This window comes from Carassius gibelio, chromosome A25 (assembly GCF_023724105.1).
Source record: "Carassius gibelio isolate Cgi1373 ecotype wild population from Czech Republic chromosome A25, carGib1.2-hapl.c, whole genome shotgun sequence".
Classification (NCBI taxonomy): domain Eukaryota; kingdom Metazoa; phylum Chordata; class Actinopteri; order Cypriniformes; family Cyprinidae; genus Carassius; species Carassius gibelio.
In genome coordinates this window covers 8,609,616-8,624,579 of record NC_068395.1, presented here as the reverse complement: position 1 = coordinate 8,624,579, position 14,964 = coordinate 8,609,616, and the positions used below count along the sequence as shown (strand labels likewise).

Here is a 14,964-nt window from a genome sequence, read left to right as displayed (position 1 = left end):
GTAGTTCTTGTGTTTCTCTTTTCTTCAGTGATTCTGTTTGTTAACAGCAGCTGTTCATCACTAATTCTCAATCAGCACTTATTTATTCACTTAATTACTTAATTGCAATGTACATCTTTCAGTGAACTCAACTGAATTAAGTAAAGAGTACTCATAACTGTTAGTTTTTTCAACTTAAATGGTTTAAGGCAATCAGTTTCCTCAAACGGTTTGAGTTAAGTTAACTTGTCAGGTTTGAGTGAGGCTGTGTCTGACGTCAGCTGTAGTTCCTTTCTCTCTTTTCTTCAGTAATTATGTTTGTTAACAGCAGGTGTTCATCACTAAAGCTCAATTATCACTCAGTTAATCACTTAATCACTTAATTGCAATGTATATCTTCTTTCAGTGAACTCAACTGAATTAAGTTCAGAGTACTCATAACTGTTAGTTTTTTTCAACTTAAACGGTTTAAGGCAATTGGTTTCCTCAAACGGTTTGAGTTAACATAACTTAAGGATATCTGTTTACTCAAACCGTTTGAGTAAAGTTTACTTGTCGGGTATTACAGTCAAGGCAATCAGTTTACTCAAACGATTTGAGTTGAGTTAACTTGTCGGGTTTTACAGTGTAATAAATAAATGTTAATACTCCTATTTAACTTTTCAATAATAATAATAATAATCTAGAATAATGATTAAATAACTGTTTTGAAATAAATAAATATTTAATACAGTATTATATTAATAATATTACTATAAATATTATGTCTTAATATATTTCTATAAATAAATAAATATCTCTATTCCACTTTTATATTCTGCTAAATAGAAGGATCAGTTTCAGTGTACGCATGCAAACTGAAAGATTCATCTTCTTGTTTTTGAAACTATGAGGGCACTCGGGACTGATCCATTTCTTTTGACCAAAAATTCACACATTCATAAATTAGCTGTCAGTTTTTATATTTCTCTTAGTTGCTGCCAGACAGCAGAGATGAAGAAGGGAATGTGAGTAGACTGCTAAACTGGGCAATTCGTCAGTGTGTTGCATTCCTCCACACTGATGCACACGTCATTGGAATAAATCCAACTGATTAAGGCCTGAAGCCAACCGTTCAGTCAAAAACAGTTATTTAGCTTTAAAAATGTTGAAAAAAATGGTTTGAAATCCCTTTTAAAAAACCGAATACCATTCAAATATAAAGTTTCTACTAATATTAAAGTGGTTGTACGTCTCTATAACAATTTTCATCAGGTGTATGACAATCTGTAAAGAAAAACATGCTGTAAAGAAAACTGATTCAGGATCAGAGTGCTGACCACCTTTAAGAGGTTACTGCAACTCAACCCTTTGCCACTTATAATAAGGATCCACTTCCATCGTAACGCCATGATGATCCCGTAGTCTCTCCTGTCCCGAGTCCACTGATGAAAATGAACTCAATAACAAGCTCTATGCCCTCAGGAACACACATGCACACAAATCCTGACCACAGCTATTGACCTCTAACCTTGTAAATCATCAGCCTTTTTGTTTCAAAGTTCAAAACAATAGTTAAAAGATCCCAGGGCCTAAACATGTGTTTTTTTCCCTTTCCAAAAGTGCTATGGTCATAAAATCAATGATCCATTTTAGATAGGAAAAAACAAGGTTAGTAAAATATATTGTATTATGAGACAGAAAATATACATTCTGTTTGGGGTCAGAGAAACCCTTACGACTTTTTAATAGCTAAATGAACTGGTCTTTGATGATTTTTCTTATTTTCATGAGAACTGACTATAAAACGGACTATAAAACTAATACAACATATGTAATAATTCCATCTTCAAATGTTCACAATGTAATCTCAGATACAACATATCAATGCAATGTATTTTCACATGCTATTACTGGTGTACACAGTGTATGTAGAAATAAGCTGAGTTACTTAATTTAACTATTTTTTTCTACCATGTGCATTTGCAAAGGTCAAATTAAACCCACACAGAAGCAAATAAGCAAATCAGCATATTAAAATAATTCCTCAAGGACCATGTGACACTGAAGACTGAAGTAATGATGCTGAAAATTCAGCTTTGCATCACAGTAATAAATTACATTTGAAAATAATTTAAAACAGAAACATTACTACTTTTTTACTTTATTAACAACATTACTGTTTCATTGTATTTTTGATCAATAAATAAAGTCTTGGTGAACACAGAAGAGACTTTAAAAATGTCATTAAAAATCATAAATGTAAATCATTGGGGTATCTGTGACTTCAAAAATATAAATACTCAGTCTCAACAAACCTAACCATTAGGGCTAAAAGACCAAACTCTGAATTAAAGGAATAACCTTTCATCATCAAAGGACTGTTTGTAAAAACTGCAGCTGGTCGCCACTAGCTGGAATACTTTAAAATGAGGAGACCTGACACTTAAAAAACATCACTGCATTACAGCTGCGTCCCATTGTGTTTGCTTATTATTACTCAAGGTCAATATCTGAAAGAGTCTTGAAAAACACTGGAATCCATAGACAAAATAACACACAGGAAAAGAAAAAGAAATCAAAGATCAATGGCGAAAGCAAAAGAATAATGAGGGCCGTTTTTGAGTCACCACTTCACAATCGCATAGCAGACAATTCAGCTGGACTATTGAATGTCAAAATAGAGATGGATTTTGAAGATATGAGATGGATTCGGATACTTCACCCCAAACCTTACCATATGGACGAGGCTCCAGATGGAGCAAAACTTCATGAAATAAAAAAAAGCATATTATGGAGATTTACAACAACAGACCGTGGTGTTTTATGTTTAAGCAGAAAAAAAAAACCCAGATAAAATGTGTGCCATCTGGCATTAGAAACTCAATGTCATTGTAGTCCCGGATTAACTCAACAGGGGGTCTGCTATTGTCTGCGCTCCCCATACGACTACACTGAACTTGGACTCTTTAAGTAATGGGTTAAGAGAGAGCTAAAGGCACAATGGAGCAATCACGACATACGCATGGGAGGAGAAAGAGCACTGATCTTAAACAGACAGCTTTAGGTTCTGATTCATAAGGGTTTACAAGTGTAAATGGTGCTTCAATTCAACAATACACTCTCTAAATTACATGCTACATTATATTAGATATATTTTGGCTGCAGTCACTAGTATTAATAACTTTTTTAGCCTTTCATCGGTTTAGTGCAACTTGTGTAGAAGTTAAATTAAAAATCTAAGAAATGATGGACCCTCAAAAAGTGAAACCCACAGCATGTTGACTGGCGTCCTTCAGGGACAAATGTTTCTTTTGATGAGACTTCAGTGAGATTCTCTAAAGCTTTACTATGATTTAATTCAGGAATACTTTGAGAGACCCAAAAATGTGTATACATACTGTTTTAAAGTTTGGCAGCATAGAAATAAGGTTACTAAAAGGTCACTTAGGAACATAGGAAGGGCTGATGAGAGCTTAATGTATTCAAGCAGAATTAATTGCTCTTGTAATTACAATATGGTAAGGTTTTTGCAATTCAACAACAACTATTTGCCTTACTACACAAAGAGCAAGAATTTAATACCGTATTGAATAATACTAACACTATGGATTACAAAATACTCTTAAAAACGAGACGCTGTGAAATGAGATGCCTGAGTAACAGAATGAACGCACTTAGCTTTTGGCAATGAAACATGACACATGACGTATAACACGCACCAAACTTCATAAATTTTACATTTCTGAAATATGAGGGTCTGAAAACTGAACGGGATCAAAGAAGCAGAAATACAAGCTGTTTCTTTTGACTGAAGTTCTTAGAAGATACTGTGAACTTTGATACAGCTAGAGATGCCGCTGATATCATGTGTCTTCTTTCATGAAATATGGACACACTGATCTCATCAAGAAACACACGACTTGTTAGACTCTGACTTTCTCTAGCATAGGACCAAATAATCAGACTGTAGCACAAATAAAGTGTTAATGGACTTTAACAGGAAAAATTACATTTTTTTTTTTTTTGTGATGTTTTTTCTTATGTGTTTTTTCTTTAAAAAAAAAACATGATTGCACTTTCCATTTTAAGTCAAAATATGAAATTTTTACTAAACACTATTTCTAATATTCTACCAGATTTGACCTTAAAAATATTTTGTATATATAATAAATTTAAAACCTAAATTATTAAGGTTTTTCACACTCGTTCATGAATAAATTGGTGTATATTGTTGTGAAACTGTTCTTTCATAATGTACTGTAACATTCAATTCAATAATGGATTTAAGAATGGATTTATGAAAGATTTACACAGAAAAATGGCTAATTTTTGTTTCATAAATGAGGCCCATTAGTTTTCCTTCACTGGCTTTCCAACCACAACAGCATTCATTTTCACTGTGTTCGGTACAAATGCCTTACCTTGTTGTAGTAATGTAGATGCACTGTGTGCCACTGTCCATCACTAACCCCACCAGCTACAAATGGAGTCACTGCGGTTTTAGATTCTCCTAAAGAGAAAGAACAGGAAAGAAGAAACCAGTTTTGCTGAAATGCAAGGAAGAGTAATTCTGAAAGTAATTAAATCATTAAATTATTAAAATAAATGTGTGATATACATATTTCCACAACAAAAAAATAATTATAAATATACAATCATATTTCTATATAACTCAGCAGAATAGTATAAGCAGTATATGCCTTTATATTATATTATAAATGCATTTATAGATTTATTTTTTGCTTAACACTTATCCCAAATGTGAAATATACTGTAATAAAATTTCTCACCAAACAAAAATTCCAAACTAATTAAAAGGCTCCAAAGCACCTTGAGGATTTTAATTTGTGTGGCAATTTTTCAGTCTAGTGGACAAAATAAGTAAATCATTGTCGAGGAGATAATAGTGTGTCGGGACCTCCCATGACAGCACTTTCCCTCAGTGCATGCAATGTCAAATATCTTAGCTGTTTATATCTCTCTCTGACTCAATTATGTTGAGTGATGGCTAGTAAGCTGGGACGAACCTTTGACCTATGATGGGTTCATCATTTACCAGAATCACTGTTTTGTTTGATGTTTTACAATCCAGGACAGTGGAGGAAATTCCTTTCACTGTCTTTATTGTCAGCTCATGTGGACTGGTGACCCTCAGTGTTTTAGTAAGACGTAACAAACATCTCCTCATACTAAGACACTCTAGGAATTAATTCCACTGTCGTGTTTCCTTTGGAAACAATTCTGACCGGTTAAAGAGACTGGACAGTAACTCTTTTTAATATGTGAGGTCTGACAAAACAAAGGAGCAGGTAGACAGAGGAAGTGTGTTTTAATGCTCTTTGGCCAACTGCTTCCTTTGGCACAGCTCTGGATACACATATACGCACTAATGTTTGAGATATGACACTCAAAAACAGTAGCTTTGTTCAGATTCAGAACTGACTAAAACCCATTTAGTTGTTTGTAGTTTGAGCAGAAACAAAATAAAACATACACAAAACACAATGCAAATGAAAATGTGATACAATGTAAAAATATGTACTGTATTTATTTATTTTTTAATGTGACTGCAATATCTGTAATATCATAAAACTAAATTAATTCATATTTGTAAAATGTATTGGTTTCTTGATTTTTTATTAAACAAAAGCATTGTGTTTTGTTCTCAAAATTGTAATTGTTATTTAAATGATCACATATTTAAACGTTATATTAAAACTAAAATGAATCATCTTACTTACCAGCAGAGAAGGTCAGCTGGATTTGCTCTTCAACGATTTCAATCGCAATGAAATCATGCCTTTCATTAAACCTGCCATTATATAGAAGCAGAGCATTTCTCTCCCTGGTAGCAAACCTATGAAATAAAAATAAATATATATTTAGAACCTTAATGATGACCATAATAAGCTTGTTCAATGCAAACGTTAATGCATAATTGTGTAAATTAGGATCCATAGGCCATTTAAAAAAATTATTTCATGAATTTGTTTTAATCAGATTTAGCATATTTTAATCAGACATTCCATTTGAATGAATATTCATTTCTGATCTACAGATCAAGAGCAGGAAAAAATGCCCAGGAACATCCTAAGAAAAAAAAAAAAAACAGGCTTGAAAGAAGAATAAAAAAAGATAGGGAGTGGAGGAAAAGGAAGTGATAAAACCTGCCAAAAGACACAGCTAGAGGTAATGACGCTGTAATGGACGGGGGAAACTGATACTCTGATGTTTGCCAACCTCTGGTATCTCAGTTGGCCCTGTGGTGCGGGCACCTGGGATTTTTGCAGGGAGAGGTGTCAGATAGCACATGGCAAAGGGGCAGACTCACAGGAAGTATGAACAAAGATGCCTCACCACACTCCGCATCCTGTTTCCATGTTTGCCATGAGAAGAACATTTGTGGGTGGTATGCAAAAGTGTTTAATTTGCTAGATCGGTTACATGGTAATTAATTAATGCCATTATGGGAAAGTGAGAAGATTAAACAGGTGTTTACCCTTAGAAAATTGTTTCTCTGCACGACATTTTCCCAGGACACAACTGCTCAAGGTTTGCATGAGAATAATTGTCATTAACTAAACACGTCATACAGTAAAATATATAAAAACTAAATAGAAAAAAAACCAAATAACAAAATGTAACTTAAATGTTAAGTATAAAATGTTATAATAAAATATCATTATATTAATAACATTTTGTCTTTTATTGATTAAGCCTAGCTTCTTTTTATTTTAATCGTTTTTCAAATAAAATTATTTCATTTATTTATTTATTTTTGGATGGGTGGGTGGATAAACTGATGGATGGAGTAACTCTGGAGGGTTTACTTACGTAAAGGAGAGGGTGAAGTGGAATCTTTGCCTCAGGCTTCTGAAGGTAATGAAGGACTGGCCAGGGAAGCTGCGTGTGGTCATCTCGCAATAGGGCTTCTCGTACTCGCCGTCAGGACACTGGCACAGGAAACCTCCCACCAGCAGGTCCACACACCTGCCTCCATTCTTACACACACCAGGAACACAACGGCCTGAGCGCACGTTCACCTCACAGCGCTCTCCTGAAAAGACAATACCCAAGACATGTCATTAAAACAAACTACTTTTAACACTTACTGAAAAAAGTGAGAAGTGCTAATGTTGAATACCTAGAATGCTAACATTTTTTACCTAACATGTGCTCCTTGGGAATCGAACCCACAACCTTGCGCTGCTAATGCAATGCTCTACCACTTGAGCCACAGGAACAAGTTTTTAAGTTTAAAAGGTTTTTTGCCTGTACTGTCAATCTGACTTCTGAATGATCAGATTACATTATTAATAACGACGGTTCTAATGGGATGCGCTAGAACAGGGGTGTCAAACTTAATTCCTGGAGGGCCACAGCCCTACAGAGTTTAGCTTCAACCCTAATTAAACGCACCGGATCCAAATAATCAAGTCCTTCAAGCTTATTTGAAAACTACATGGTATGTGTGTTGGAGCATTGTTGGAAATAAACTCTGCAGGCTCCCCTTTATAGGCTCATCATGGAACTATCAATGTCAATAAAGAACCTTTATTGTCAAGACTGTAAAAAGCTCTCATTCCAGTCATGCAAATTAAGGTAATAAACCCACATTTCAAACATCCACTGACACATACTGAGTGCAATTCAGCCGTGGAACTCAATTTCAGATAATAATTGGAAACTTGTTCTCTTAACCCAACCTTCTAACCCAATCACTTCAGTGAGCTTAGTTTTAGTCCCAACAGGACAATGGCTTCCAGTTCTGTCTAAACGGGAAGGCTTCAGAGAGACCATTGAGCACCATGTCCTCTTTGCTTAGTGATTCCTGGCAGGCCGCTTTGCTCATTGACCCAGACTAACCTTTGTTCATACTCTAAAGAAGCAGGACCACAGCCAAGCAACAGAAGAACAATGAAGTAGTCCTGGTGGTCTGTAAGACACCCGTCATGCTCCGCTAGTCTCTTGTAACGTGACATGAGATGTGGGGTGAACCGATGACGACTCGCTATTGGAAGATGCCGCTAGCAAAAGTGACATCATTCACATTGTTACAGGTAGATGTTTGCCAGAGGGTTCATTTGATATTCATCACAATATACAATTACGAGATTGTGTTTAGGGCATTTGATCAAATTTTGATAAAATTCATGAAAGGAGAAAAGCAGTGTTTTTTAGCACTGTTGTCATGTATGTGTGTGTGTGTGTGTGTGTGTGTGTGTGTGCATATAGAGGGACAAAAAAATTAATAAATAAATAAAATAGTAAATAATAATAATAATAATAATAGTTAATAAGTATAATTAAAATTAGTACACGCTATTGTAATTCAATTTGGAATGTAAAGTAGAATTAAAAATATTTAACATTCAAAACAATTCTATAATCATACCAGAATGAACTATAATTTTTAACAAAACAAGAAAGGTTTGTCAAGATAGATAGATAGATAGATAGATAGATAGATAGATAGATAGATAGATAGATACTAAATAAATATTGCTTTCGAGCCATAAAATAATATTTAGCAATAAAATATTTTAATTTAATTTTAATTTTCCAAAAAGAAAAAGAGAAAAAAGACAACTATCAAAGAGTTATTAAAAAAAATGTATATCATATTTGTGGCAAATATTACATTATTGTGTTATCTGCAGCTTCATATACATAAACATTTTCACCACATCTAAAAATAAACTTCTGAGGACAAATTTTCCACTGACGAAAAGTTATTAAAACTAGATGGTTTGTGTGCCTTAGATCATATACCCATGTGTAAAGTGTTTATTTTGTTCTACACAGCCAATTTTTACTTATATATGTCACTTTCCGTGTATTATTTTGGACTTTGTGTGTATCAAGACATGTGCGGTTTGCTTTCACCTGAGATGGAAATATCCGCACAGGACACAGAGACATGCTGATAACAATCTCCTCGAAAATCCATCACCATGCTGACAAACGCAATAGCCTAAGAACAAACATCTGAGGTTTGCCTGGAGGACTTTACCTTGTTGCACTTGTAATCCTGTACCTCTGATTCCTAGCCAGTTCAGTGTGAACACCCTTGTGTACCTGCCATTACCTTGACAAGATCTGGGCCAAAGGAACTATGTCGTCTGGGACACACAAAAGAGTTCCAAAGAGGTAATGGTCCAAATGTCAGTCAGATAATCCCTCATTTCGAAGGAATTACAGGGATACATTACTCTGTAATGAGAGAAACCCATGAGAGGAACTACAGAGGCCACTGTCAACACCTCTAGTTATGACCACATACTACCTGTGGGCTTGAGAGGGCAGAGGTTCACTACTCTTTACTGTAGTCCAGAAACCTGAGCTGACAAACAGACAGAAGCTGTCAAAGTGAATGATCCAGTGCGGGGACACTGAACCTTGGGACTGAGGGTCTGGATGCCATTCCTGCTGTCAAACTTACACAGGATAATTCCTTCCCCCAAGAGTGTCAAGTTATGACAGAAGCAAAACTAATGATGCTCTCACGAGTCTGAGCAACTGAGAAGAGGACAATTTGCAACCAATTTGCAATCAACTATCCGTACAAACACCTCATTATTAGGGATAAGTATTAAATGTCAACACTTTTTTTAACATGAATGACTAAGTTATAAGACTAAGAAATTTTCACTCGGCAGATAATGAATTGGGTACAAAATTGTGCACCATTCAGACTTGAATTAAGAAGGGGGTCTAAATCCAAGTTAAATGGCTAAACTTGAGCTGAATTTAGGGAGCCAACGGGATAAATAATTGCAACTCAGACAGATAGCCAAACAGACCAATAGATAAATAGATAGAAGACAGACATAGAGTCAGACATACAGATAGATAGACAAACAGACCAATAGATAGATAGAAAGACAGACCTACAGACAGACAGACAGACAGACCTACAGACAGACAGACAGACAGACAGACAGACCTACAGACAGACAGACAGACAGACAGACAGACCTACAGACAGACAGACAGACCTACAGACAGACAGACAGACCTACAGACAGACAGACAGACAGACAGACAGACAGACAGACCAGACAGACAGACAGACCTACAGGCAGACAGACAGGCAGACAGACAGACAGACAGACCTACAGACAGACAGACCTACAGGCAGACAGACAGACCTACAGACAGACAGACCTACAGGCAGACAGACAGACAGACAGACAGACAGACAGACAGACAGACCAGACAGACAGACAGACAGACAGACAGACAGACCTACAGGCAGACAGACAGACAGACAGACAGACCTACAGGCAGACAGACAGACAGACAGACAGACAGACAGACAGACCAGACAGACAGACAGACAGACAGACAGACAGACAGACAGACAGATAGATAGATAGATAGATAGATAGATAGATAGATAGATAGATAGATAGATAGATAGATAGATAGATAGATAGATAGACAGATAGACAGACATGATGACCAGATACTGACCTGTAAAATCTTGCGGGCACTCACAGGTGTATCCCCCCTCTCGACTGTGGCACTTCCCATTATTCTGACACGGGCCTGAGTAACAAAGGTCCACCTCCGTCTCACAGTAGTCTCCAGTGAAACCATCAGGACATCTACACCGTAACCCGTTAACGGGGTGTATGGGCCGGAAAAGAACCGTGTTGGAAGCCACAAAGGGAGCTGTACTGTCAAACTTCAGAACAGCTACGCACTTCATGTAGTTTTCACAGGGTTCACGCAGACAGATATTATCATCAAACGGCAGGACACGCTGGGTCGAGATCAGTGTCAACAACGTACGGTTCAGGTACAGCTGCTCCTGCAGCTCCTCTGATGGGAAATAACGTCCCGGAGCTCCACCCGGAAGCAGGGCTGAGAAAGTGACGTTGAGAATGCTGCCGCTAACGTCTGTGTCATTTTGGACGTTGAAGACGAAGACACCATCAGGACTGGTGGACAGCACCGCGGCTACACCTTCGGTGAAGAGTGAGAGCAGAGGGGAGAGGAAACGCTCCTGAGACATGTTCTCCAGACGAACAGTGATGCTGTTCGTCAACATGTCGTCAGTGATGATGGTCACCCGTAGGGTGCAGAGGGCCGAGACCTGGTGGAGGCCATCTGTGAAGACACAAAGGCACATTGAGGGACTTGGTAAATGTTTAAACTGAAATGAATGGTATGGCAGGGGCTGGCAGGTGGTAAGTTTACATTCTTGTGAGTGAGATGAACTTTAAGAACATGCTGGAACATGGAACTAAATTCTGTGATTGTTCATCAAGCATTTCGACCTTCACAGATGTGTGATCATTTTACACACTGTTTGAACAGCAATACAACCAACTTCCTGTCAAGCAATGCATCAGATAAGAACACAAAATGAAAAATAAGTTTGAAAAGTTTGGTTTGGAGAGGTGTTGATTATCAGTTTTTTTTAGTTAGTTTTTTTTTTTTTTATATTACTGATACTGTGAAAATATTGCAGTGTATTATTATTATTACTTATAAACAAACAAACAAAAAAATTAATGATTACTATTGTTGTTAATATTATAATTTTCAAGGAAAAAATACTAAGATTTTTTCTTTTTTTAATACAAGTTGTATACAATATTTGATTTAAATATATCTGATACTATAAAATATGTTTACAAAAATTAGAAATCATTATCAAATATTATCATTATTACTAGTGTTGTTATTATTAACATTAACATTATTTTTAGCATTATTAATGGTAATGATACTACTAATACTACCAATAAATAAATAAATAAATATGATGATGATAATTGTTAATATTATTAACAACATTTATTTTTATATTTATCTAGTTAGTTAGTGGTGGGTCCTTTGAAAAGAGAAACAAAAAACAACACCTTTTCATTCATCCCCACTTAGTCATCACTGATTGGCAGAGCAAAAGCGTCTTTAAGTGTTTTGTTGTACATCTGGCCGCTGTGTCACATTTGCTCTATCCTTTAGTTTGACAGGTATTGTTCAAGGTCAAGTGTTTTCTCTTGCTCCTAGTGTAAAGGGCCCCTCTGTCATGTGAATGAAGAGAGCTATAATTGCAGGACAATGAGGACATGTTTCCACTCTGTTACACTGTCCTTTCACATACTGTCAGATAAGACAAACACGCAGTTGTAGACACAACAAGGAGTTTCTCTCTTGCACGCACACACATTTGCAGACACATCCAAAAACGCCACGCATATACACTCAATTAAATGTTTTGCACTGTGATGTGCTGCACCATTGAAACAATTCAGTTTAACAAACATGACCATTTTTATTCTCATTATAACACAATATAGCAAATCAAAGTTTTTTTTAAAATCTTTTTTACTGTAGATTAAAATATTTTGACACCTTATTTACTTAATTAACCATATATTATGCTATTTATTCCATTCTTATTTGTAGTTGTTTCACAGCCTGAAAATAATTTCCTAACTTTAAATTGTATTGAAATTCTGGCAAACTTGCAACCTTGGCAAATCACAAATTTGTCACATAATAATCATAATTTTCCCACAAGCAGACATTTTCTGCAAGGGAAACGGCTGAATAACAGGCCATATCCTGTTCCATTGTGTTCATAATACTCAATAATCCCATAAACTACGAAACTATGTTTCTTTTAAATATGCTTAGTAAACTTTACTAGACTTTTGCATGCCAGAAATCTGATGCTTATACTGAGAAGGCAGCAGTAATGTATAAGCTAAGTGGTTTCTTGGTTTCTGTCTGCATTAAAATCCCACTCTGAAATGCATTAAGTGTCTCCCTCTCCATAGATTCTCTTACCAGTAAGTGCTACTAAAGCATAACAAACACTCTGGCATATTATAAAATATTACAGAGACACTTTACAATAAAGTGCTGATGAAAACTTATCCAAGAACTTAAAATCTTCCCTAAACAGAATTTGAAGAAAGCCCTACTGCTGTAAATGCATCATAGTTCATTCGCAGAGACATGATAATTTATCCAGACATTATAATTTATTTTCACTACCAAAATGTGCATCATAAAGAAGTCATGAAAATGTCTTTTAAATCAAACATTAAAACTGCATAGACATGTTAACTGACTGTTAAAACTGTTCCTTGTACTTGTACTTCCTAGTATTTCCTGCCAGAAAAAAAAGTGTCCCACAAATAAAAGAGCGACCCACAGATGTGATCTTGGATCGCCTGAAGGAAACTCCAAAAACTGTCTATATGATCAAATAGGAATCATTGTGTTAATACAAATATTATACACAAGTGTGGGTGGTCCTGAGCATAAACTGTACCAACTGATTCTAGAGTTTGCTGAGCAAGAAAACAAAGTGAAGAACTGAACTGTTTTAAATGGAAAAGCATCTGCGCCACAGGAAGCCCAGCTTCATCGAATCCCTCAAAACTGATGGCAGAGATTATGGCACTTGTAAAGTAAACTAGGTTGAAATGGTCACATTTTTACTTGGCAACAGACTCCTTTGTAGGACCACTGAGCTGTGAAAGCATTTACAGCCTCTGTAAAGAGCAAGTGTCATGTTCAGTTGTCTTTTCAAAGAATCTGGGGACGAAGGCAAACATAAAGGGCAGCTTTTCGGGACGGTGTCTTCCAAGGGAAAAGACCAAACAATCTGTGCAAAGATGAATGTTCAGTGTAATTTAGACACTCTAAAGACACTTACTCTACACTAACAGGAGCTGGCCTGCAAACAAACACACAGTGGGAAATTTAGAAGATATCATCTAATTGTTAAACTATCCTATAAATGATGTCAACCTCTGTTTCCTGGTTACCAACTGGTAACCAATTATGTGGATGATGTGAATAAAATTTGAGTCTCAAAGTTTCTTTCAACAAACCTTCGGTTAAAATGGTAAAACTGTATCATATCATGCAACTTTGCTAATACGAAAAATACAACATAAAACTTTTTTTCCTCCTATCAAAATCATGGATATGTTAGTTTGGGTTACATGTTTTCTTTTTTTTTCTTTTTTGCCATCTCGTATAAATTATAGGAAATTTTCAAGAGAACGGGATCCCTGTTTACACCAGGAGTGATGCATCCAAGTAATGTTTCATACCAAATACTGTATATCACACATTTGGTCAGTTCAATGATAATTTATTTAATTAAAATTATTACTTAAAAGAATTAACTGAGCAGTTTCATGTCTATCCTTGTATTGTTCAGCTGACCGAGGTTGAAATAGGATTTAGAAACTGCTGATGCAATTAGTAAGCAGTAATTAATTATTTTTAGAGTAACTTACCCAACACTAAAACAATTAATATGAAATAAAATAGACTTAAAATATGCAGACACGGCTGGACTGCATTTATTGTTGATTTTATGGAAAATACCAACTTGAACATTGTCCTAAACCTCTTCTTTTGTGTTCCATGGAAGAAAGAAAGCCATGTGAGTTTGGATCAGCATGAGGATGCGTAAACAATGACAGAACTGGCATTTCTGGATGATCTAATGCTTTAAATATGGAGTGCCATGGGGTGAGAATGCAAAATAAAATATAAACACATAAGACTTATTTGTCTCTTTTCAGCCATCCTTAAACACTCCTCAAAAAGCTTGTGGGAACACAGACAGCTGATTGGCAGTGGGATGGTGCAACAGTAGCAGAGACAGACAAAAATCTCCTGCCAAAGCATCCGTTAGCCAACGCCAAGACACATGTCCAGCTTCACCAGCAGTGGCCCATCACGGCTGATAGCTGACCTAAATATGTGCGAAGCCAAGCCAACTGGTGCCTGTCGCACAATAGGCACAGCTGAGAGAGACGGCCTACTGAGTGAACAAGGCATTGAGGGCAGAGCTGTGCCCCTCTGAAAAAATCAAATCCTAAGAAAAGATACTAAATCCTAATTATGAGACATTACAGCACAGTAAGAGTTCAAAGTTGAAACTGAGATAAAGTTATAATTATGACAAAAGGAAAAAATTACTTATGTCAAATTCATAAGAGCTAAAACTGTAAATCA

At 36.0% G+C, this 14,964-nt stretch overlaps 1 protein-coding gene across 1 annotated transcript in view; it reads right to left on the bottom strand.

The window, feature by feature from the left end:
- LOC127946868 (cadherin EGF LAG seven-pass G-type receptor 1) overlaps positions 1–14,964 on the bottom strand; it is a 44,386-nt gene that overhangs the window by 21,152 nt on the left and 8,270 nt on the right. Inside the window, exons 2-5 of the mRNA XM_052543690.1 lie at positions 10,438–11,076; positions 6,796–7,018; positions 5,703–5,818; positions 4,383–4,471 (exon numbers count right to left, since the gene is read on the bottom strand). Of these exons, the coding sequence (XP_052399650.1) occupies positions 4,383–4,471; positions 5,703–5,818; positions 6,796–7,018; positions 10,438–11,076 (1,067 nt within the window). The remainder of the gene's footprint in view (positions 1–4,382; positions 4,472–5,702; positions 5,819–6,795; positions 7,019–10,437; positions 11,077–14,964) is intronic.